Source organism: Cavia porcellus, unplaced genomic scaffold (assembly GCF_034190915.1).
Source record: "Cavia porcellus strain 051 isolate PalLab524CR breed Dunkin Hartley unplaced genomic scaffold, mCavPor4.1 scaffold_27, whole genome shotgun sequence".
Lineage (NCBI taxonomy): Eukaryota > Metazoa > Chordata > Mammalia > Rodentia > Caviidae > Cavia > Cavia porcellus.
This window is the reverse complement of record NW_026947510.1, coordinates 19312550-19336832: the sequence shown is the minus strand read 5'-3', so window position 1 is coordinate 19336832 and position 24283 is coordinate 19312550. Positions and strand designations below refer to the sequence as shown.

Sequence of the window (24283 nt, the reverse complement as noted above, 5' to 3'; positions counted from 1 at the left end):
GGGCTATATAAGTGGTCAAGGACATTGAGATCTGTCTCAAACAAAAAACAACAAAAAAAATCTAATAATCATAATATACATTAAGCAACAGAAATAAGAACTACCACATAATCATAGGTGAAGTATTAACAGCATAAATTGCAGGGAAAGAATAAAAATCTGTGAAATATGTTGGTGCCTCAGATTATACAGATGCATAAGAAGATGCATCTTTTCAGTGGGGTTTTAGCTAGCAAAGCAGATGGACAAAAGTGAGTTTTCTGATCGAAGTTGTTGTAATCCATGGGTGAAAAACTGCCAACTCAGCCACTTTCCCCCTTTTCACTTGCAGCCATTTGTCATCTATGATATGAATTCCCTGATGATGGGTGAAGACAAGATCAAGTTCAAGCACATGACACCCCTGCAGGAGCAGAGCAAGGAGGTGGCCATCCGCATCTTCCAGGGCTGCCAGTTCCGCTCGGTGGAGGCCGTGCAAGAGATCACGGAGTATGCCAAGAGCATCCCAGGCTTCGTGGGCCTCGACCTCAATGACCAGGTGACCCTGCTCAAGTATGGTGTGCACGAGATCATCTACACCATGCTGGCCTCATTGATGAACAAGGACGGCATGCTCATCTCTGAGGGCCAGGGCTTCATGACCCGCGAGTTCCTCAAGAGCCTGCGGAAGCCCTTTAGTGACTTTATGGAACCTAAATTTGAATTTGCCGTGAAGTTCAATGCACTGGAACTGGACGACAGTGACCTGGCCATATTTATAGCCGTCATCATCCTCAGTGGAGGTAAGAGCACTCTGACCCTAACGGGAAGCGGCAGGAGGGGAGGCGGCTCCCTCCACTTCCGGCTGGTCTGCGGTCCTCTTCCCTCTGTGCTCATCCCACTTTTCATACAGAGACCCTCAGTGACATGAGGCATGGTGGGTCCCTGCTGTGTTGCAGGTTCCTGCCTGTATCACAGGTCGCCTACAGAAAAGAAAGGCCCTAGGTCCACTGAGTGGAGACTATGGGACCTGGGATCATTGCTTTTATCCCTCACAGTATTTCTTTTTGCTTCAGCCACATCCAATCATGGGAGACAGACACTGTTTCTCTATTTATTTACTTATTAATGTATTTTAGACCAGGGATCAAACTCATGATCTTGCAATTGCCAGGCAGGCGCTTGTGCTGCTGAGCTAAATCCCTGGTCCCCTGTCTTCTCTTGTTTGTTTCTCCATAAAGGCCAATCCAACTCAGTTCATTAAGGATGTGAGTAACTTAGCCGGTACCCATACACCATAGAGAAAGAGTTACTATGGCCTGTAGGGTTTGGGCGCTCAGCAGAGTGGCACGTGCCTGTAATCCCAGCTACTTGAAGGCTGAGGCGGAAGCATCTTGAGATCAGCCTGTGCTAAGTAGCAAAAACAAAAAACAAAATAAATCAAGGACTATGCATCTGCTGACCTCTACCTGCTCTGTCCCGCAGAGACCCGGACAGACAGCTTTCCTTAGGTCCCTTTGTGAGGTGGTTGGCTGTGATTAAGAGTAATGTGAACCACAGAACAGCAGAGAAATCAGTTGAGTTGTTTGTTAAATTTCTGGCCTTGCAAATCCATGACCTAATAACCAACTCTAAGAGCCAGGTTTTAGACTAAATGAGACTTTCATTAGCCTCTCTTGTGTTTCCAGATAAAGTAGAAGAAAGTCTTCTTTTCATCTCTCAACATAAAAATTGCTTAAAATGCTTTTATTTCCCTCTCAGATTGAGCCCAAGGGATCTCTCCCATTGAGCTACATCCCAAACCTTTTGATTTCGTTTAAAACAGAGTCTCATTCATGGCCCAGGCTGACCTCCTACCTGCCCTCCTCCTGCCTCAGCTTCCTGAGTAGTTGGGATTCTAGACTGCTCCACCTTGTGCAGCTCGATTTTATTTTGGGAGTTTGCTTGTTTTGTGATGTTGGGGAGCAAACCCAGGCCTCACCCGTATTAGCTGAGCTAGACCCTGGCCGACAGATGGCTTTTACCTGAGAAGTACCCTACTGAAATGGACTCCGGATGAGGTGTCCACAGGAGGGTGCTGGGAGTGGGGGTCAGCATGTGGTGCCAGTGACAGCAAAGGCTGTGTGAAGGCCATCTCCAAGCACTCGCTACGCATGTGTGCAGCCCCGAGTGTGTCTTCCAGACAGGTGTTCAGAAAGTACAAGTCCTCCCCTTGCCCTTATGATTTATATCTGGATGACCCCAAAGCCTGTGTGCTTAGACTGCGGGGCTTTCGTGGGAGAACTAGATCAAGAGGGCGCCATAGCTGAATGCACCATTAGAAGGCTTGACCTGGGTCAGGAGGGGCGGGGCGGGGCCTGGAAGAGAGGGGCGGGGCCTGGAAGAGTGTCTTCCGGTCTTTTTTCTTCCTGTTGCTCTGCTTCCTGGTAGCTGTGACTTGAGCAGCTGGCTTTCCGTGGGCCCTTCCACCATCCAATGCTGTTTCAGTCTGCTGAGCATGGACTGAAAGTTCTGAAACTGCGGTTATGGATGTTGGGTACTGTGTCCCGGTGCCGAGAGCGTGACTAGGACGCTTGTCTAAACAATACAGCTAGCAAAGGATGGGTGGTAGGGCCACCATCCGCCTCTAGGGACTGTGCTTCTGGCTGCGATTATAGTTTGCACCCCTTTGGAATCCTGGGCGCTGGTAAATAGCAGGGTAGCCAGGATCCGCCATCACGATGTAATTCGATCTCAGATACTTCTGAGGTTTTATAGAGCAGAAACATCCAACATGGTTTAGTATTTTCACCAAATATCCTCTTAAATTAATCCTTGACCCTCTGGGATCTTTCACTTAGCAAATAAGAATGAGATTTCAGTATATTTGAAGTTCATTGGGAGAAAAATAAAATTTTAAAAATTAGAAAACAAATCAATATTATCCAATTAGTTTATAATTTTAGGCACATTTTGCTGTGTTTATTTTGCAGAACTGGGGATTGAACCTAGGCCTTCACACTAAACTACAGTCCCAGATTTTTAAAAGTTTTGTATTCTTAATTTTGAGTCACTAAATTGGACTGAGCTCAAACTTGTTAATCTCCTGCCTCAGCCTCATAGTATGGTAGGTTTACAGGCATGTACCACCATGTCTAGTTTAAGGCATATTTTACTTTTAATAATAAATAGAAGTTAATTATTAGCATTATCTATTTCTTGCTAGTATTTTACCACACATACTATATATACAATGTTTATTCTTTTGTCTTAACTATTTTTTCTTATGTCATTGCATACTCTTTGTTGATAACTGGTTTTTTATATAAATTATATCTGCTGGCTGGGTGTGGTGGCTCACATCTGTAATCCCAGCATTGGATGAGATATGGTCAAACAAAAGGATCACCAAGAGTTTGAGGCCAGCCTGGGTTACATAGTGTGTTCAAGGCCAGCCTTCAGTATCTAGAAAGATGCTGTCTCAATAAGTAAATAAATAAATGCATCTTCAAAGTACAGGAAGGTGTATACAAAGAAGTTCTCTGTCCTTAGAATAAAACGGGATTACTCTTTGAGGTACTATTTTTATTTTATTACTATACTGTTTCTTAAACTATGCTTGGTTGTTCACACCTGATCCCAATACTCAGGAGGCTGAGATAGAAGGATCACTTCAAGTTCAAGACTACAGAGTAAGATCTTGTCTCCAAAAAACCCCAAAAGACAAACTATATTCTTTCTTGACAATTTATATTAATATATTTTCTTAAAATGTTATATAATGTAAAAACATCTCAATGACAAGATAAAATTAATATATAATTGTGGTCTTATTTTGATGATCCAAACTGATAAACCATTGAAGCACATTTTTAGTTTTCGTTTCCAGAAATGTTTCCTTTTGGCCCCAGGGCACCATTCTTTATACCTTACTTTCTTCTTTCTTTCTTTCTTTTTGACAGTGTCTCACTGTGTAGTCCCAGGTAGCCTCAAACTCACAACACTTCTGGCTCAGCCTTATGAGTACTGGGATTACAGGTGTACATCACCACACCCACCAAGGCATCTTTTTTTTGTTTGTTTGTTTTTGGTCTTTTTGAGTCAGGGTCTCACTGTGCTGTTCAGGCTGACCTTGAACTCGCTTTGTAGCCCAGGATACAAGTGCTGGGATTACAGGCACGCACCATGGTGGGCAAGGCACTTTTTTTTCTTGGTACCATCAATTGAACTCATTGACCTTATGCTTGCCAGGCAGGTGCTTAAGCCACTGAGCTGAATCCCTGGCCAGCACCATTTTTAATAACTCTAAAATATTATGTTTTATATTGCATGGTAAATTATCTCTCTATATATGTTTAGGTTGCTTATCATTTCTTAGTCTTAAAAAAACCTGTAGAGATTATTCCAAACGTGTTCTAAATGTTGCTAGTGTGAAAATTGTTATGTGTTAGCTTCCATCTATAATTCAGATTATTTTTTCATTCTAAATTATCATAAATGGACCTGCTGGCTATGAACATCCTGAATTTTGTTGTGTCACTGCCAAAGTGTGTTCCATAAAGTTTGTAGCGGCTTCGCTCCCTGCACTGATACCAAGGAGAGTATCTGAGATGAGCCACTTGAAGGTGCTTGGTTCCTCAGCAGGAGCAGCCCAGATAGGAGCAATTGGAGGCCTGGGTGTAGTTCAGAGGTGGAGTGCTGGTCTGGCATGCTCAGGGCACTGGGGTCATACCCCAGCACTGGGGCAAAGTCTTTGGTTGGCCAGGAAATAATTCTGTGTAGAGCAGATTGGATTTAACATTGCTTTATTGGAGCTGACTCAGACTAGATTATGAAAATTTTAAAAGGTGCTATTGAATGGAGACACATACATAAGTTCTTTTTAGCCTTGTGTGTAGAGCCGGTATCACTACAGCCTCCCTCCAGATTTTGTGATCCTCACAAGGAAAGAAATCTGAAGGGTACAACCTGCCAAAGTTAATTAAAACCTTTTTTACATTTGAGACAAGGTTTTGATACGTAGTCCAGGCTATCCTTGAACTCACTGTGTGGCCCAGGCTGCCCTCAAACTTGGAATCCTCCTGCCTCAGCCTCCTAAGACCTGAAATGACGGGTCTGTATTACCATGGTTGGCTTTGAAGTCCTATAATAAAAAGAAAACCCCAATATAAATGTAGACTCCCTGGGAAAAAAATTGCCATCAACTTGTTTTCCACATCAGAAAAGTCAAATCGTTCTTTAGCCAGAGTTTGCTTTTATAGATGAAGTCTAAATACAGGCAGTAGATAAGAATGAATGAACTGGCCCCCATGTTTGCCCAACTCGCAGGAATGTTATTTCTTTACTCAGAGAAACTGCTGAGCACGGGCCAGACAAGTGCCCCCAGCAGACGTTTTCAGCCCAAAGCCTGGCTTCTGGGAAGGTGGCAGCTGTCCGCAGCTGTGGGGTCAGTGGCCCAGACTGCAGTTTAGTAGTTTCAAGTTAGATTCTCACTCATCTTAGAATTACAGAAAGGAAAGCATGTGTGGAAATAAGAGACTTTGATGTACTAGACCAACGCGTGATCCAGCCCCATCTTAGCCAGAGTGCTGCTCTTCCCTGCAGTTATCCAGAAGTCTTCAACTCATTTAGTAAGATCAGAAGTGCTTTGGCAGAGACTCAAGTGACCTCTTCCAGAACCCCAGGTTCAAAGAAGATCTTCAGCCTGGTGGTCTCAGCACTGGGACTGAGGCCTCCGTGGGAGAACCAGGGCTTTGTGTAAGAACAGGGTGGCAGGGACCAGGGAGGTTTTCGGGGAGGCCCTTACAGGTCTCAGAGAGAGCTTTTTGGGTGTTTTGTGCTTTTGATACCAGAGTCTTGCTGTGTAGCCCAGGTTAGCCTCAAATTCACGATCCTCCTGCCTCAGCTTCCTGAGTGCTGGGATTTTAGGCATGAACTACTACACCTGGCCCAAGAGGGGCTTTTGGTTGAAAGGAACTAACTTGACTCAACCTAGTATTTGCTGGGGAAACTGCTGCTGCTACTGTAAGATCCCGGTGTTCACCTTCCCCCTAAAAACAAATGCCTCCGCTCTGGTCCGGTGCTTAGATCTGCTTTGTGCTCATCATTTCTGCCACTCTTGCGTCCCTGAACCAGCTTGCTAAGACCTAGTTCTCAAATTTGATAGAGTTATTTCCAAAAGATGAAAAATATTAACAAAAGATGAGAAATATAAAATAAAAAGCGGCCTTTATTCTGAGAACACGGAGAGAGATGACCAGCAACCCCACCGCTGGCGTCCGGCGATCTCTCCGGCGGACACGCAGCGTGGGGTTAGGGTTAGGGTTAGGGTTAGGGTTAGGGTTAGGGTTAGGGTTAGGCGTGTAGCCTCGGTTTGGGGTGCAACCTAAGGCGGGCATTAGGGATGCACAGGTAGCCCATTGGTCCTAGGTTTGGCGCCATATGTAAATTCCCAGGGGTGGGAAGATGGCGTCACAGGTAACTTCCTAGGGGCAGAGCAAGATGGGGCTTCCTGCTTCCGGTTGTGGCTTTCCTGGCTACAGTGTCCTGCCTGGGCCAAAACCTTTCAAAATTGTCTTCTTCTCAGTCTCAATTTGGGCACAAGTTTGGCTAAACAGAAAGAGCAGTTGCACCCACACCCTGAGTTCAGCCTCGCTTCTGCTTTGGAGCATTTGGTGTGCAGCAGCCTCTCTTGAATCCTAAACGTTTGTCTGAGATCTGGTAACCAGGAAGTGGTGGATTAGGACTAAAACCAGCATCCTCACTGCCACCCCCCTGCGCTGTCCCTTCAGCATCCTGGCCAGGTGACTGTGGTCTGCACACTTAGCCCCGGCCTGCAAGTGCCTCCTTGAAGTTCTGGCAAATGGCAGCTTCCCTCAGCACCTCTCTCCTCGCTGCTCACGTGGGGTGCTGGTGTCAGGCATGATGCAGCTGCCCCCAGCAAAGGGGAGTTCGCCTCCAGTGCCACAGCCCACGCCAGCTCTGCTAGCAAGTGAGCCACTGGGCCAAGCGCAGAGCCTGGGAAGGCTGACAAGCCCTGGGTGCTGGCGGGACATCGCCCCCTCACTGGTGCCTTTTGGTGGAGAGAAGCCTAGGAGGACTCCTTCCAGCTGGAACAGGGTGACAGGAAAAGGCTCTTTCTGCTAATGCAAAACAGTTTGAAATCCATTTCAGTTCTTCCTAAACTTCCAGGAGATGAGGGAGGGAATTCACTGGATTGTACAGTGTACTTTTCAAGGCAAACTGCTATTGCTGTCTGAGTGACAGAAAAGCTACAAAAATCACAGTGGCCTTCACAGTTATCCTCTGGAGTCCAGTGTGGATGTACAAATCACCTATCCAGAAGCTCCTCCATTACCCAGCTCTGAAGCAGCTCTGGAGCATTGTTCTTAGATGAAGCAGGAAGAAGAGGGTAGAAGGAGGAGGGATTGTTCCCATAAGGACACATGTCCACAAAGGAGGAGTGGGCATGTCCACAGAGGAGGGGCAGGCATTCCGGGTTATTCTGGATGGATGAATAGATGATTGGATGAATGGATAGATGGACAGATTGATGGATGGATGGATGGATGGATGGATGGATGGATGGATGAATAGGTATCCTTTATATTTTTTTAGAATAAAAATAAAACCAAACCACAATACTTGGCCAAGAATAAATTACATGTTTATTGAATGAATAATAATTTGAGACAATCATAATAGCATCCATCTGTTGAATAATTCATGGTATGTCAGATGCATGCTGAGTATCTCATACACATCCATAATCCTTGTTTAATCTTTTCTGAAGCTCTGTGTGGTCTGTTATCACCCTAATTTTACCAATGGAGGAAATAGAAGGTTAGCATGATTAAGCAAGTTGCTCAAGGTCACAAGGTTCAGACTCAGATCCCTTGAACTTTAAAAATAACACACCCAGAACTGGGGAGCAGCTAGTGGTGAGCCCTGCCTACCATGCAGAAGGCCCTGGGTTCCAGGCCAGCACAGGGAAAAAGGACACTTAACTATTAAGTTCTGTGGTCTTTTGCACACTGGATGTGGAAAAATCTCAATTAGTGATCTACAGTTCTTAGCAGTTAGCAAAAATAATTCCTATTTCCAAATATTAGAATGGAGAGCTTCCAGTGATAGTTCAGACATTCTCCATTCATGTCTGAAGACCTTAAGACACTGTTTTAACCCTGCACAGTTACTCCCTTGTCCTGGAAATTGTCGGGGTGGATGCAGGGCACAGAGCTGCGTCTGAAGGCTGGCGTGGAGTGCTTAGCTCTGTGCCAAACCCCAGGCACCAGACACGGTGGTGCTGTTTGCAGAACTCCCCACTAAGACCGAAGGAAACTGTAAAGAGCTAAACAAACACATTCTACTTAACCAGATACCATCTTATACCAGCCCTAACATAGATAAGTGACTGCAGAAGAATTTGTGAGAGAAATGAAAAACTGTTAAAATACCGTCTGGTGCCTTCTTTTCTTCCTGCCCTGCAGAAACACACAGGCAGATGTGCCCTGGATCTGTGGGGCAGTGGGCACCTCGTGCCAGCTCACAGGACCCACAGGGTCTCTGTAGCCTTCAAAATATTTTTTTATAAAAACTAGAGTTATGTATTTCAAGCTGGCTTTGAACTTACTGTATAGCCCAAGGCTGGCCTTGGACTTGTGGCGATTCTCCTGCCTCAGCCTCCCAAGTGCTGGGATTACAGGTGTGTACCATCATACCCGGCTGCCTTGAGTGAACTGTATTCCTGACTCTAACATAGGGAACGTTGTCCTTCCATTTTATTACATATTCATTCCCACAATTACAGAGGACAGTATTTTCTCTGAAGTGGCAAAATCTGCCTGCCCTGGTGGGCCTGTACTGTTGTGGAAGCTCAGAGAACCTCTGATTCTGCTCAGAGCAAGAGCAGAATCATACCCTCTTAGCCTGGAGCATCTTCCAAAACCCAAAATATCTTAAGGCTTAGATAATAAAAACAGCCACAGCCAGGTGCACACCTGTAATTTCAGCACTCAGGAGGCTGAGGCAGGAGGATTGCCATGAGAGTTCAAGGCCAGTATGGCTACATACATCTAATAAGTTTAAGGCCAGCCTGGACTACCTAACAAAACCCTGTCTTAAAAACCAAAAACACAAAATCTATGGCCAGCAGCCCAGCTATGTTCCTTTTCTCCCTGTTTCTGGTGCTGGGGAAGGGATCAGACCCTCAGGCATGTGCAGTGCCACACAAACTGCCCCTGGCTCTGGCCCCTTCTCCTTTTCCTGTAGCAGCTACAGACTTGACTCCTTCCTGCACCAGCACTGTTCCCCAGATTCCTCTGATGCTGAACATGGACAGTGGCGTCCAGTCCCTGGGCAGGACAGCCAAGGTCGTTACAGGGCTTCATCGCCACCTGGGTGACAGCTGTGTCCCAGAGTCCTAGTGCCTGTGCTCTCGGGGTGGATGTGTAGCAGGCGCCAGCGCTGTTCCTGTGTGTCTTTTGGCAGGGTGGCTTTGAGGATGCCTCCATCGGAGTTCTCTGCAAACAGAGCTCCCTCTTTGCAGCCCCTCTTGCTTGGTGCACCAGGGAGGCTGTTTCTCACCTGGCACAGCTGCCTAAGCCCAGAGTACTGGGGTGCAGAGGGCAGAAGAGGTGAGGTACCCTGACAAAGCATTAATCTCTCTAGCTGCAGAAGGTGCACGGAACGTGTCTATATGGGCTTTTGTCTTGTGTCTGCTGTAGGAAAACCCTTATCTGTGAAGGCTTCAGGAGCACAACTTCCTCCTCCACCCACGCAGGAGGCTGCCACCTCCTCAGTGCCAAGGGCTGATGCGAGCCGGGCCCTGAGAGTCACACTGCTGAGTCATCCCAGGCTTGGAGAAGGTCCCGGGTGCTGCTGGTTGGGTCTTTATCACTGTGGCTCTCACAGTGTGTGTTTAAACTCAGGGTGACCTGGGCAGCCTCCAGCCTGGCACAGGACTTCGAAATCATCTGAGGGAGGAAGAGAGAAATCGGCCACCTGCAGGGAGGACAGAGCCACTTAGGCCCTGGGAAGTCCCAGTGAGTCCTACCAGCCCCGTACATGGGTGGGGCTGAGGATTGAAGGCCGGGAGCCCCTGGGACAGGCGTTGAACCCCCCACCCCCTCCCACTTCCTCCATGCTGCCCATTGTGGCAGTTATTCCCTCCCTGAGCCTTGATTTCCTTATCAGCTCCTAGAGCAGTGAAGTGACAGCGCGGGCAGCCTCCAGCCCCAGCCTGGCGTGCGCCGAGCCTAGTGAATGCCGTTTCCATTTGCTCCAGCCTGCCGCTCCAAGGACTTGACATTCCAAGGCTTGTTCTTTTATTTTTAAATTTCTGATTATTGATTTTTTTGAGACAGGGTCTTGCTATGTAGTCCAGGCTGGCCTCCAACTCACACTGATCCTCTTGCCTCAGCCTCCTAAGTGCTGGGATCACAAGTGTGCTCACCTGGCTGCTTGCTCCCTTTGAAAATGAGGAACCACGGCACAGAAAGGTTAAGGCACCTGCTCACTGCTGCCTAGCAAGTAAGTTGCAAAGTGGAAATTCCAGCTGCTCCTCACTAATCCAATACTTTCACTGGAGCTTTGCAAAATCTTTACAGTCCCTGGCACGGTGGTGTGCACCCCGAGCTGTTAGCAGGCTGAGGCAGGATAACACAGAGTTTGAGTCTAGGTTGGGCATCACAGCAAGACCTCATCTCCTAAAATAAAACAATCTTGAAAGTGACACCTGGATCAAATAAATCAGAATCTCCACTGACGGTGCCTACACTGCACGTTAATTTACATTTAACCTCCCCATGATGTAGCCAGCATCAAGGATGCACTGGCATCGGCGCCAGTGCCCATTTCCTGCCACCAAGCACCCAGACACTTCATTCTGTGTCCTGCCGCAGGGACGGCTGTGGTGCCGGCCGTGCTGCCCATCACTGTGTGAGTCCCCATCTCGCCACTGTCTGCTGCCATGCTGGTGGCTGCATTCCAGAAGGACCCCAGCACCTGAAGCCAGGTCTCTCCCAGGAAGTCACAGAGTTAGGCACCAGCCATCCATCCTCCAGCCATCCAGTGCACACACTCGGTGTAGGAATGAGAATGTGCCCAACCCCGGAACTTGGGTCTGCTTGGGGAATTGTTTTCTTTTGCTTCCAAATCCTCGCTCTTGTCACAAATATCTCAGAAACTTTCCCTGTCCATGACTTGGTGGTTTTGAAGCCACCCACCCCATCTATCCCTGTGGCCCTGCCTCAGTTGGGACAAGCACAGAGAATAATCTTACCTGTCCCTTTGCCTGGTGCCCTCTCACCAGGCCTTACTAAAGAAATGTGGTCTTAAAAACAAAGCCAGGTCCCAGGAGGAGTAGATGATTTGTCCAAAGGTACACAGGAAGGAAGTGGAGACAAGACTTAGTCAAGTCTGGGACCTGGCTGTGAACTTGGGGAGCAATGGAGGACAGGAAGGAAGAAGTGTCAAAGGAAGCTGAATGACCCAGGTGTGGTGGGGCATGCCTATAATCCCAATACTTGGGAAGCTAAGGCAGGAAGGTTGCCACAAGTTTAAGGCCAGCCTCAACCTGGCCATATAGTGAGTTTAAAGCCAGCCTGGACTATATAGTGAGACTCTGTCCCACACACACAAAAAAAGAGTTGAATAGTACTACACCAAGCCCCCAGAAGCTCTGCCTCCCACAGTGCTTTGTCCTGAGCCTTCTGTTCTCTGTCCCTTCTGGATTCATGCACAACTGCCCTGTCCATGGACACTTTTCCCTGAGCTTCCAAGCATAGCCCTTTGCAGAAAAGTCTGTCAGAGCACATCAGGGAAGAGGCATAGACGGTGGCACCCTAGGTAGACATCTGTGGTCCCCTGGTCGTCCCTGAGCCTGGGCTTACACCCTGCCCGAGTGGCCAAGCGTGGGGGGCCAGAGAAGGTCTCTCCAAAACCAAGGATCCAGGTCTGGTACTGTGGAAGCACTGTGGATCTGGCCTCAGCAACAGTGCTCTAATCAGTTCCAGGACTGCGTGGAGAGAGACCGGAAAGGCTTCTTTCCCAAGTCTGGCCAGCCTGGGGAGGCGCTCCGGGTGTAATTAAGCCCAGCCCTCAGGACGGCATGAGTCAGCAGCCCATTCCCCTGGGGCCTGGCCTGCTTCCCCTCCTCCACAGGGCCCAGAGGATGTGGAGGTCCTGCCTGAGGGTCTGGGGAGGGTACCAGCAGGCCCTGGGCCAGGACTAGGGTACTCTTGAGTATCCCCTTCAGTGACTTAGCCCTGGAGCCCCCGAGGGCCCAAACAGTCACCTTTGCCTAGACTCCAGAGCTAGGCCTTGCTTAAGACCAGAGAGGAGGCTGGCTTTGGTTTTGTTTTTAAATTAGCCAGTTGTTCCCAGTTTCATGTGCAAGCTTGTTGCTATACTTTCTAATTCGATTTTTGAGTTTATTTCCCCAGTTAGATTATGTGAATTAGGTCCTGGAGGGAATTAGAAATGCAAGCAAATCTTAGATCTTTTGAATTAGAGATTTCAGATTTGATTTAGGAATTTGAGTCCCGCGCATGTAGTGTGCAGAGAAAGGACTGAATCTGTGCTCTGAGTTCCTAGCGGGGGACTCTGGGCCTCTTTACCCCCCGACAGAGGCTCAGTCACCTCATCAGGGAACAGTAGGGGAGGCAGTAAACCATCTAACTTGTCACTAGACAGCATACACTTACTCAGTTGTAAAGAGGGGTTTAAAATGCAGGCCAGAACCCCCTGCAGGAGGACTCATTCCACCTCCAGCAGGCCAAGTGTTCCCAGCAGAGCCCCTTGCAGCTTTGCGGCTTTGGCTGTGTGGTAGAGGAGGCCTACCCTGTTAGCCCCACCTCCTCAGCCAAACTCCTGGCCCCAAGGAAGGAGACAGGGGAGAGGGCTGGGTCCCACCCAAAGCTGCAGGCTCAGCACCTGTCTCTGCTGTACCTAGCACCTGAAGCACGTGAACGCACAGGGCCTTACCTATATGCAACTGCACAGCCAAAGACGCTTTGTAGAACTTGCTTCCCCGGTGCCGGTGGTTTTCATTACCTGGTAGCAATCAAGAGAAAGGTACAGTCCTCCTGGAGCCAGCTTCTCCAGCCAGGGCCAAATCATTTGTTTCCTTTTCAAAATCAGAGAGGTTTTTGCTGGTGACTCCAAAATTAAATGCTGAAACTTTAATTTCTGTAAGTTATGCTTTATCTGATCATTGGGATGTGTTAGAGAAGTTTAAGGGGAAAAAAATCAAGCCAGAGACAAGTTTTCTTCAATAATGAAAGAAAAGATAAGAAAACTGATTTAGGAGACTTTTGAGTCCTGGAAAGGCCTCCTGGAGACCCCTGCATTCTGCTTTGTTCCCTCAAGGTCCCTTCTCCATGGATAATGGGAAAGTACTGGGAGCTTGCGACACAGCACCAGTGTGGGGACCCTGCCCTGGACTTAACCCCATGTAGACGGGCACGTTGTGAGCCAGGTTTGTTGGCCAGCACAGCCCTCTCAGCCCTTAGCTGTGACACCAGGAAATATTGTGAGCCTCTGAGTTGGGCCAGCAGGGACAGGCTCTGCCTTGGGACATCTCCTGGCTTCAGAGTTAGGGGCAGACCTTGTGGGGGCCAAGGTGAGGTGAAGCCTCACCCCGCCCCATAAGGATGAACTCGGGGTTCATTTGAAGATGATGTGATGAGCTGTGCAGAAGGGAGAGAACATCGTCCCACATGTGCACCCTGGCAGGGCAGTGACTGGGTATCAGTAGGGTGCTACAGGGCCCAGAAAAAAGAGGCAGCAAGGGGATAGAACCAGTCTATTTTATGCGGAGAAGGGGAAGCACTGAGAGGGGATGGTTAGAGGTTTCTGGCAGCAGGGACACAGTCTGCATAGGCAGGGGGTCCCCAGAGACGCAGGACATCTCAGGTGATGCAATGGAAGTACCATACAGTGGCTGGGGGTAAGAGAAACTGAGGCAATGGGCTGGTTAGGAGCAGCTCCTGCGGCACTAGAAAGTGAAACTCACAGTGAAGGGGAGGAGGTGATTAACAGAGTTACCTGGGTGTGGTGACGCACCCCTGAAATCCCAGCAGTCAGAGGCTGAGGCAGGAGGATTGCCATAAGTTTAAAGCCAGCCGTGGCTACATAGAGAGACTCTGTCTCAGAAAACAAAAACAAAAACAAAACAAAACACTGCTTGTGAAGAGCCTCCAAGGGTAAATGTTTGCAACTCAGGGAAGACTCTGGGACAAGCAGGCTGGGTGTGGTGCATGGGCCTGGCATCCAGAAGCCTTAGGAGAAACCTTACATTCTAAACCCAGGTCAGCGAACAAGATCCAAAGCCCACACTTAGATCAGCTGCAAAGGACCTAGAGGAGGGCACTGAGGGCGTCCTTCCGCCCCCCCACCAGGGGGACCTGGAAGGGAGAACACAGCAAACCTGCAAAAAAGCTTAACAAAACTAGGTAAGTTAGGCAAAATACGATTTTTTAAAAATAAAATTTAATAAAGCCAAAAAACACTGGTTTTAAAAGAAGGAAGAAATAGATAAACGTTTGCCAGATCAGAGTTTTAAAGGAGAGAATGCACAATGGAAAGGATTTGGAGGAGCATAAACATGCGAGTCCAGATTCGGAAGGAGTATCATGTCCAACTTTATCTCAGTATCAATTACTAAGATCTTTGTACATGGTAGAAGGTCTGACAGAGGAAAAACTATGGCAGGAGAATTAAAGCTAGTGAAGATTTATCGCCAGGGTCAGGTCTTGTGAAGAATTCCCAGAAGCTAGAGGGAGCATACGTACAACATGGAAACATCTGCCCAGCACTGAGGCAGGCAGGTGGCACCAAAAATAACACTCAGGGCCCAGAGTCCCCCACGGGTATAAAATCCCCACATAAAACCTTAGCAAACTTGTGCAAGGGTGTGAGCAAGTCTGTCCTATCATTCACTGTGCTAGGTCTAGATAAAAGGATATCCCTTTAGATAGCTTATCTCTTAAGATAGAGAGATTTTAAAGCTTCTGATAAAATTCAGCCAACATTCTTGACTCAAACAAATTTAGAACTTTAAAATTCTTGAACAACCAAGAGCAAAACATATTCATCATAGTCTACAGCAAACATCCTACTTAGAGGTAAGGCTTTAAAAGCATTTCCTTCAAAGTTAGGAGTAAATCAAGGATGTCTGACTGGCTGAGGTGGTGTGTGCCTCAACTCCCAGCTATTGGGGAGGCGGAGAGAAGAGCATCACAAGCTCAAGGTCAGCCTGGGCAACTGAGACTGTCACAAACAAAAAACCAGAAAGGGTTGGGTGTGTAGCTCAGCGGTAGGGCACCCTTAAATTCAAACTCAAGTATTTGATTTTTTTTTTTAGTCTCTTCTAACCACATTTATTTAGTATCATATTAGAAGCTTCAGCCAACACAGTATGGCTATAAAAGGAAATCAGAATCATAAACACAAGAAAAGAAAAATTAGTCCATTAATCATTATTAGATATAATTTTCCATCCAGAAAAGTAAAGTTTTAAGCCTAAAAACTAAAGTTACAAGAGTTCAAAAAGTTGGACTAGGTTTAACGTTTTAAACAACAGGGCTATATTAGAAAATGAAGAGTCACTCACAGTAGAAACTAAGCATTTAAGGGTTGACCTAACAAGAGCTACAGGAAGAAAAACAATCAGCTTCAAAGTAACTTAGACTCCCCCTTTGCCCACTAGAACCCAACAAGAGTAAAGAAGAATTGATGTGTATTTCCTGCAAGCTCTGCACACAGAAGAAATCCTTCCAATGTGGAATGGGACTTTATTTTTTTAAATCCTCTTTATTGTTTGTTCCAGACTTGATCTCACTATGAGACCCAGGCTGACCTCAGCCTCTCAGTGACCGTCATGCCTCAGCCTCTAAAGTGCTGGAATTATAGGCCTGTGCTACCAAAACCATCTGTAACATTATTTTAAAACTGTGTTTATCATGTGACAAAAAAGATAACATGGTAAGCCAAAAAGGTGTATTTAGCAGCAGGTATGGTGGCACTTGCCTGTAATCCCAGCACTCAGGAGGCTGAGGCAGGAGGAACACTGTGAGTTGAAGGCCAGTCTGTATTCAAAACAAAACAAAACACACAAACAGGTGTATCTGAAGTGATGGCAGGAAGTAGGTAGAAGCCATCGGTCAGATCCAGAAGGAGATGCTGGAGAGGGGCTTTCTGGAGAGAAGGGATTGGCCTAAGTTTGGGGACAGGATCCTGTGAGCCATCTCAAGGGACATACAGATTAGTCCTGGTGGGGACCAGCATGGCCCCAGAAGGAGCTCCCGTGGCTATAGCTGCCATGCCGTCCTCAGTCCCTGCCCCTGTGCACTTGCCCTCCCTCCAGGCTGTACGCAGGGAGCCCACAGGGCCCCACCTCGAGAGGGCTGAGTTCAGTTCCCACACAGCGCTGCCCACACCGACCCTGCCCTGTCTCTCCACCCCGCAGACCGCCCGGGCCTGCTGAACGTGAAGCCCATCGAGGACATTCAGGACAACCTGCTGCAAGCCCTGGAGCTCCAGCTCAAGCTCAACCACCCCGAGTCCTCACAGCTGTTTGCCAAGGTGCTGCAGAAGATGACGGACCTCAGGCAGATCGTCACAGAGCATGTGCAGCTGCTGCAGGTGATCAGGAAGACGGAGACGGACATGAGCCTGCCCCCACTGCTGCAAGAGATCTACAAGGACCTGTACTAGTGGGGCCACGCCCTGCTGCCCATTGCACTAGATCCCAGGGACATGGATGCCGGCGACATTTACTGTGAACAAAAAAGCATTTTAAAAAATGTTTTAGAATATGATCTATTTTATGCATATTGTTTATAAAGATACATTTACAATTTACTTTTAATATTAAAAATTATCGTGTTATAAAATTGCTAACAGTATTTGAAGACTAGTTCGTGTCCTCTGTGGATTTTCCTGGCCTCCCCTCCTCCCCCAGCACTTTCTTCCTTCTTTTCTTCCTTCTGTTTAAAATGTGAATGAAATGGCTGATAAACCATTTTCTCTGCCAAACACTTTCTCATTTTACAGCCTCAGGTCCCCATCTGCCTTCATAGCTGTGGCCAGCAGGGGAGAGGGGCTTCCGCCCCAGGGCTGCCCAAAGCACAGGTTTGGTTCTTGTCCCGGATGGAGGCAAGCCCCTAGCCTGCCAAGGACTGGGTCTTCCTTCTCCGCAGTCCTGACTAAGTTTGCCCACCTGCACCAGCGCCTTCTAGACACACAGGGACTTCCAGAAGTGCCAAAACCATGAGCTGCAGCCCTTATAGAAAATGCTGTCTTACGTGACCTAGTCCCACCTGCCATACACTGTGAACCCTGCTCTCCGTTACTTAGAACAGCTAACGCTTTGAATGCAGAGCCCACCGTTGTTGGGCTGTGTCGGTGAGAGAGTGAGGACAAGCAGAAGCAAAGCCTGCATGTGTTCAGTATGGAGACGTCATCTTTTCAGATGCCTGGCCCTGGTCAGCTGGTTGAATCCACAGTTGCAAAACCACCTGTTTGCAGGGCAAGCATTCGCCGGACACTGATGCAGCTAGAAATTCTAGGGGGCAAGAGGTGTCTTACGATCTGGCAGCTGCCAAAAACACCTTATAGCTGAATGGAGGAGAGAGTGTAAGCTTTCTTGAGACAAATGTTAACACCGTAGTGACCACAAGTCCACTGAGGGACTCAGGCTCTTGGGCGTGGTGATTGCTCCGCAGAGATAAAGAGCAATGCAGATTGAATAGTGGCGTGTATGCCTAAGACTCCATGAAGCAGGGATTGGGTCAGGCTGGAAATAGGTGGAGAGTGGTGAAGACATTCTATAAAAGCAAATTAGGAACAAAAACCAAAGAGCGAAAGGGAGACCAGCTACCTCCTGGTTCCTGGTGAGTTGCTGTTATTTCTGTCAGTCCCTTGGGACAGTTTGTGCAGAGGTCTCTTGCTTTCAGCATCAAAAGGCTCACACTCATGGCATATGTGTGCGTGCCTCCCCAGCAAATAGATCCTGCAGTCCCTGACAGTGGTGTGTTCAGCAGCTTTCTGTCACTGTGGCCCAATGCCTGCAAAGAGCAACTCAGAGGAGGAGGTTTGCTGTGGCTCACGGTTTCAGAGGGCCCAGTCTGTGGTAAGGTGGCATCATGGCTTTTAGAGCTGTGCCGGGGAGATGTCATGAAGGAAGGCTGTGGCAGAGGAGGGCCACTCACCTCAAGGAAGCCAGAGTTAAGAGGCTGAGGACCAGATGAAGCCTCAAGCTCACAGCTCACAGACCCACTGCCCCAGCTCAGTGCCACCAACTGCCCAAGTTCCCCTGCCTCACCGCAGTAATGCCCTCACGTCATGCTTCCATCGGCACGTTAATCCCCTGCTGACATGGAGCTCTGTGACCCAGTCACCTCCTGGAAGTCCCTCCTCTGCACACCTGAGACTTGTAGGGACCCATTACGTCTGGAGCCTACCAGGCAGGGGACTTGTTGGCACAGTTAGCAGATTCACTGATTAAAGCCACAGAGCACTGATGACCCAGGAAGCTACCATGTGTCTGTTTGTGTTTGGTGCTGGGGGTGACCCAGGCCTGGCGTGTGAGGCCCACATGTTCACCACAGAGCCACAGCCCAGGCCGGCACCCTGCTGGGTGGTCTCTGTCACCTGCCCTGGCCATAGCTCTTCTCCAGGATAATGGTTCCCTCAACCTAAGTTATCTCCCTCAGCTCACTTCTCCGTAGGTTTCTATATCTGCGAGAACACGGCTCTGAAGCTGGGGCTTTCAAGCCCAAACATCGAGAAAGATCCTTTCACCCTTTTACTTAAGAGTCCACTGGCTGTGGTTGGGGTACAGACTCACATTCCAGCCCAGCCCTGAGACTACAGAGTCTGTAACCCTCTTCAGCGTGCCCAGGAGCTCAAGTCCTCAGAAGGCAGATAACAGCCAAGCCACACTGGGGCCAGAGACCTGAGCCTTTGTCTAAGTGACATGCAAACATCTGGAAGGAAAGTGACAAATGCAGCCCATCGTGGGGGGTTTTTCTCTGTGCTGGGGTATCTGGAGACATCTTCAGGCTCCTCGGCAAGCCCTGGTTGGGAAAGAGAACATGCAGGCAGTGGCAAGGCAGGGGACCAGGGGATTCCTTGTTTACAAGATCCTCAAACAAAAAGCCCTTCAGTTCCCAACAGGGCTCCTGGCGGGTTTAGCCCTTTCCACATTACACAGGCGGGAGTGGGGGGCGTTGCTCAGCTCTTTGGCACCAAAGCTTAGTGTTAAATTAGCTTTTAAATCCTGGCAACTCTCAAATTCCCATCTCTCAGACTTTTTCCCTGTGGCTTGGAAAAGCATTCACTAAATATTTTACAACACATTATATTCAGCCTCTGGCTCCCGCTCCCCCAGGGTGACTCGCAAGTCAACCAGCAAATGTGTACCGAGTTATTCATAGTACCTCTCGCACTCAGCATGCTCAGGGGCTGTGGTCACCACAAGGGGACAGAAAGAAACCTCGGTCAGAAGGCAAAAAAGAATTTTGAGGCATCCGTGTAAGCCCTCGCCGCAGCCTCCCGTGGCTCCTTGCTCAGGCACAGAGACAACAGGGGACCCAAGGAAAAGGCTGCATCTGCACACCTGATTTCTCCAGCCACCGTCAAAACCTGGAGTGACTCTGAGTGCGGAAGCCTGGCATGGTGGCACACACCTGTGATCCCACTACTTAGGAGGCTGAGGCAGGAGGATCACTTGATCCCAGAAATCTGAAGCCAGCCTGGGCAACATAGATTCTGTCTCAGAAATTAAAACAGTAGGATGCTAGAGTTTAAAACACTGTCCAACCTCAGTTGCATCTGCCTGTGGGGCCAGGGAGGGGACCTGCCCTCCTGAGGAGACCCAGGCTGCAGATGGGTACTACAGTTACTCAGTGGAGGTGATAGTGGCTGGAGACCCCAGGACCACTCACGGAGGCCATGGGTACTCCTGGAGAGGAAGCGAGGGCTGGCATGTGGGCATCAGTGTGGCAGGCTCCATCTTGGATGGCTCGCAGAGATGCTTGGGACCAGGTAACATGGCCAAGAGAAGAGCATTAGAATCATGCTAGAAATAGCACTTCCCAAGCCAGGCTCCAACCAAGGCCTCACCACCTCTCTCTGCCACTCCAGGTGACCAGCAGCTTGGGAGGCTCTACTGTGGGCTCACACCTGCCACAACTCATTCCTGCACCCTGAGGCTGGTGACTCACTCTGGTCCCTCTAATCCACTTCTGGGCTTTGACCTGGGCCTGGCACTGCCCTCCGTGTGCTCCCCAGTGCCCAGGACCCCAGGAGCCCAGACCTAGGTTCCAGGCAGATGTCCCACCTCCCTCAGCCTCCTCTTCCACACACCTCAAGATCATTTCCAGTCCCATCTCAAAACCTGCTGTCCTACCTCCTGCTCTAGAAAGTCCCAGCCTTTCTCCCTGGGGCACTTGCCTAGTGTGGCTGAGGCCCTGGGTTCTAGCAGTGAAAATGGGGTTGGAGGAAGAAGAAAGTACAAAACTAAGAATTCACAGAAGTCAGCGTGAAGCACCAGGTATGGTGGCGCACGCCTGTAGTCCCAGAACTCAGAAGGCTGAGGCAGGAGAATCACTCCAAATTTGAGGCCATCTGGGCTACACAGTGAGTTCAAGTCTACCCTGAACCTCATATCAAGAGCCTCAAGGAAATGACAACAACAAAAAGAAACAAAGAAGCCAGCTGAACTTATTTGAGGAGACAAGTGAGCACCTTGAGTGTCAGAGAAATCCTATAAGGTCCTAGGAAGTCACAGATTGATGTACTCAAAGGCATTTATCACACACTGACACCACCCAAGGCCTCCACACCTGTGAACCCACAAGCAGTGTGGATGCCTGCAGTGGGGACCAAGGGCCTAGAAGGGAGTCGCGTCCTGGCGTGGGGAAGTGTGTGGCTGTGTCCATCTTGTTGTGCATTTGATGTGGCTGGACTGCAGTCACGCTGACTTGGGCTAAGACTCGCTGGCTCCATAGGCCCTGGCTCCAGCCAACCTCTGAGCCTCTGTAGACCTGAATTGCCCGCTTATATGAACCAGGACAGCCATGCCGAGTCATAGGGTTGCTGGGATTAAATGCAATAATGGCTATAAAACACTCTGTGCAGTTTCCTGGCTCATCTCAGGGTCAGCTGGTGATGACCACAGGCCACTTATGACCACAGGCCACTCTGCTGTTGTTAAAGTGCCCTTCACCAGCGGGGGTGCAGCTCTGTGGCAAAGCACTTGCTTAGCATAGGAAGGGCCTTGAATTCCTTCTATAGCACCAAAAAAAAAAAAAAAAAAAAGCCAGGCATGCTGTGCACCTGTAATCCCAGCCACTCAGGAGGCTGAGACAAGAGCGTCACAGTTGGAGACCAGTCTACGGAAGTTAGTGGGACCCTGTCTTTTAAAAAAAAAATTTTTTAGGGCTTAGATATGGGGAAGGGAGAGAGAGAGAGAGAGACCACAGGGATAGGAAAGGGAGAGGAAGAGAAAGAAGAGAGAGCAGGAGAGTCTCTTTCAAAAGATTTTGGCCCATTCCACACACGCGTTAGGAGAAAAACATTGGAAGGGGTGCTGCTGTGCTCTGATTCAGAACAAATGGTCAGGATAAAGCCACGAAAACATTTTCTCCAAAAACTGTGAGTCTTTCCTCTTGTGACATATGCTGTGGCTTGTGACTTATTTTTAGACAGATATTACATAGCTCACATTTCCAGAAGAGTTAGAAAGAAGAGGAAAATCGCTAACTCAAGTCTGTGGAGTGCGGGCTGGGCTCTTTCTGGTCCCACTGGGGCTGTGTAAAGCTATGTAAATAGCTCCACCTTGGGGTTCCCAGGAGGGTGTCATCTCCAGGCTCCCTTCAGTGCCCTGGGCTGGTCCCCCACAGCGTCCCAGGGGTCTTGAGTAAGGGCGAGAACCTGTGGTTCTGGGCCATGTTGCCACAACCTCGGAAGCAATGATGCGTGCACTGAATCCTCACGGTGACTGAGGCTCGACACTGACCTTACATGGGGCAAGGCCTTGGCAGGCCACCTTCCTCTGGGGGCACAGTACCTGGCCCCCCAGTTAGGTGGGATTCGTTCATTCACCAGGAGCACAGGGATGCCCCATAGTGGCTCCTCTCAGAGCAGGCAGTCCAGGCACCTGTCCCAAGGTCGCACAGAGGCAAACAGGCCCAGGCTTCACACAGCTCCCTGAGTCCCCATCGAGAGCTCTCCCTGGATGCCATGCTGTCTCAGGGGGAAGCAGAGACCTTAGTCTTGCTGAGCTGGCAGACCATGAGCTTTGGGACAAGAAAGATTGAAATCTGCCTTTCAGCTCAGTCATGTTCCAGGCCCACTACCTCGCCCGGCTGTCTGGTGTCTGGGCCTCAGTTTGTACATCTCATTAGAGAAGCCCCTAGTTCCTGTCACGAAGGGCTGCCCTGGGAACCAGAGGCCACATCTAGAGAAGTGCCCAGAGTCCCATCAAAATGAAACTCTGTGTTCGGTTTGTTTGTGATTCTCCTGCCTCAGCCTCCTAAGTAGTGGGATGACTGGTGGATACCACCTCTCCTGGCTTGGAACTCTTCTAATGACAAATCCTCCTGCCTCTTATCCTGCCCTGAGGACACATGATCAGCACCCTGGACCAGAAAAGGAAGTGCAAGACTGCTCCCCTGGGAACAGCTGTCTGGTGTTGGCCTGGGATCCAACAGTGCTTTGCAGAGGGCCCCAGGAAACTGCTTTGTCTGAGCCTCAGTTTCTCCTCCTGGCCATATAGTGCTGACAGGGCATGACCTCGAGCCCTCCTGGAGAGGCTGGAAAGCAGAAATGCTCCTTGGCTGCCTACCAGAGGCCAGGCCAGGCCAAGGAGCAGCCAATGCTCATTATGGGCCTGAGACCAGGCCAACATGGGCTTGGGGCTCCAAGGCTCCCCACCGGCCCTATGGCCTGTCTGTCTGCATCCCAGCCAGCTGCTGAATCAGCGGCTATCCGTGCTGGCCCGGGGTCCTTGGCTGCCCAGAGCTGCCAGAAGAGATGGAGCCAGGGGCCTCGGAGGAGCCTGCATGTTATCAACGGTTCTCCCCTGTACATGGCAGTGGGCAGCATGCCCTGTCCCCTGGTGAGGCCTCCAGGGCTGTTGGCGGGACACGTACTTGGTGGAGACATTTCAGGAACTGCCTCCTCCCTCAGTGTGCTCACCAGGGCTTTCCTGCTGTCTCTTGTCCCTGCACTTCCAGGACTGCATGAGAGTTTTTTCCATACATGGCCTTCTGGGTGACCTTGAGTCTCAAGCCCAGCAGGTGACAGAAGTACAAAAAAGGAGATGGCTGAGCATGGGGACCAAGGCAAGGCATGGCCATCGTCTTAAGGGACCAGGGACCACGGGCCACTCCAAGGCTCACCTAACATATCCAGGTATACATAGAAGAGGAAGTTCTTGAAGAGACAGCCTGGGGTGCTGCAGGAGCCTGGGATGGGGACCTGACTCCCTGTCCTGTCCATCATGTGGCCCATTGGTCCAACCCTTCCCGGCCAGAACACACATGGGCCAATGGGTGCAGAGTGTGGCACTCACCCCCGCCAGGGGAGGTCTTGATGACAGTGCAGATGGCACTGTCACCGTGTTGGCCATGAGATGGGTTCCAGTGCCCCCAGTGTGACACAGTACCCCCTCAATACTTGATGCAAGGTTGGTTGACTCTATCTATATAGAATCCAGATAGAGAGAGATCTTTTATATCAGTGCTTAAAATATCACTTTAAAGTTAAATCACTTCATGAAATTCTACTCACCCCAAGACTTCAAAGACAGAAGGTTACATTTGTCCTTTAGTCACCCCTAAGAAACGGGCTGTGCACCCCACCTTGAGACTCCAGAGGAAAGAAGTCACCTGCCCAACGTCACACAGCTATGGTCCAACTCTGAGTCCCATGACCTTGTTCCCTACCCAGCCGAGATAAAGCAAATCTGGCTGCAGTGGGGCCCAGGGGAGAGCCAGAAACAGGAAAGAGGTCACCCCTGGTCACCCGGAGAGGAGAGGAGGGAAGACGGGCTCCTGTGAGCACTGCTCACTGGCACTGTCTGTTCCCACTCACTTCATGCTCTAGGGACACACAGATAAGGCTGGCATGACTCATGCCACCAAGGAACCCAGATAAACACATAGCTGGCAGCCGCTGCACTGCCTGACTGGTGCAGGAGTGGAAAGACTTGGGGCACATGGGCATCCAGCTCCCAGCTCCACCATCTTGGCTGCAGGGCCTGAGCAACCAGAACGCTGGCCTGGCTTCTGCTCTCACGACTGGGCAATCACAGCCT

At 49.4% G+C, this 24283-nt stretch overlaps 1 protein-coding gene across 12 annotated transcripts in view; it reads left to right on the top strand.

Annotated features, from left to right (window-relative positions):
• Pparg (peroxisome proliferator activated receptor gamma) overlaps positions 1-24283 on the top strand; it is a 144352-nt gene that overhangs the window by 99963 nt on the left and 20106 nt on the right. For 9 of the 12 annotated variants that reach the window (XM_063237987.1, XM_063237985.1, XM_063237983.1 and 6 more), the window contains 2 exons: positions 332-782; positions 16427-16876. In XM_063237987.1, the coding sequence (XP_063094057.1) occupies positions 332-782; positions 16427-16674 (699 nt within the window). In that variant the 3' untranslated portion in view covers positions 16675-16876. Of the gene's footprint in view, positions 1-331; positions 783-10322; positions 10489-16426; positions 16877-24283 lie in introns of those variants that run through there. The other 3 variants (XR_010043763.1, XR_010043764.1, XR_010043762.1) reach the window with 2 other exon arrangements.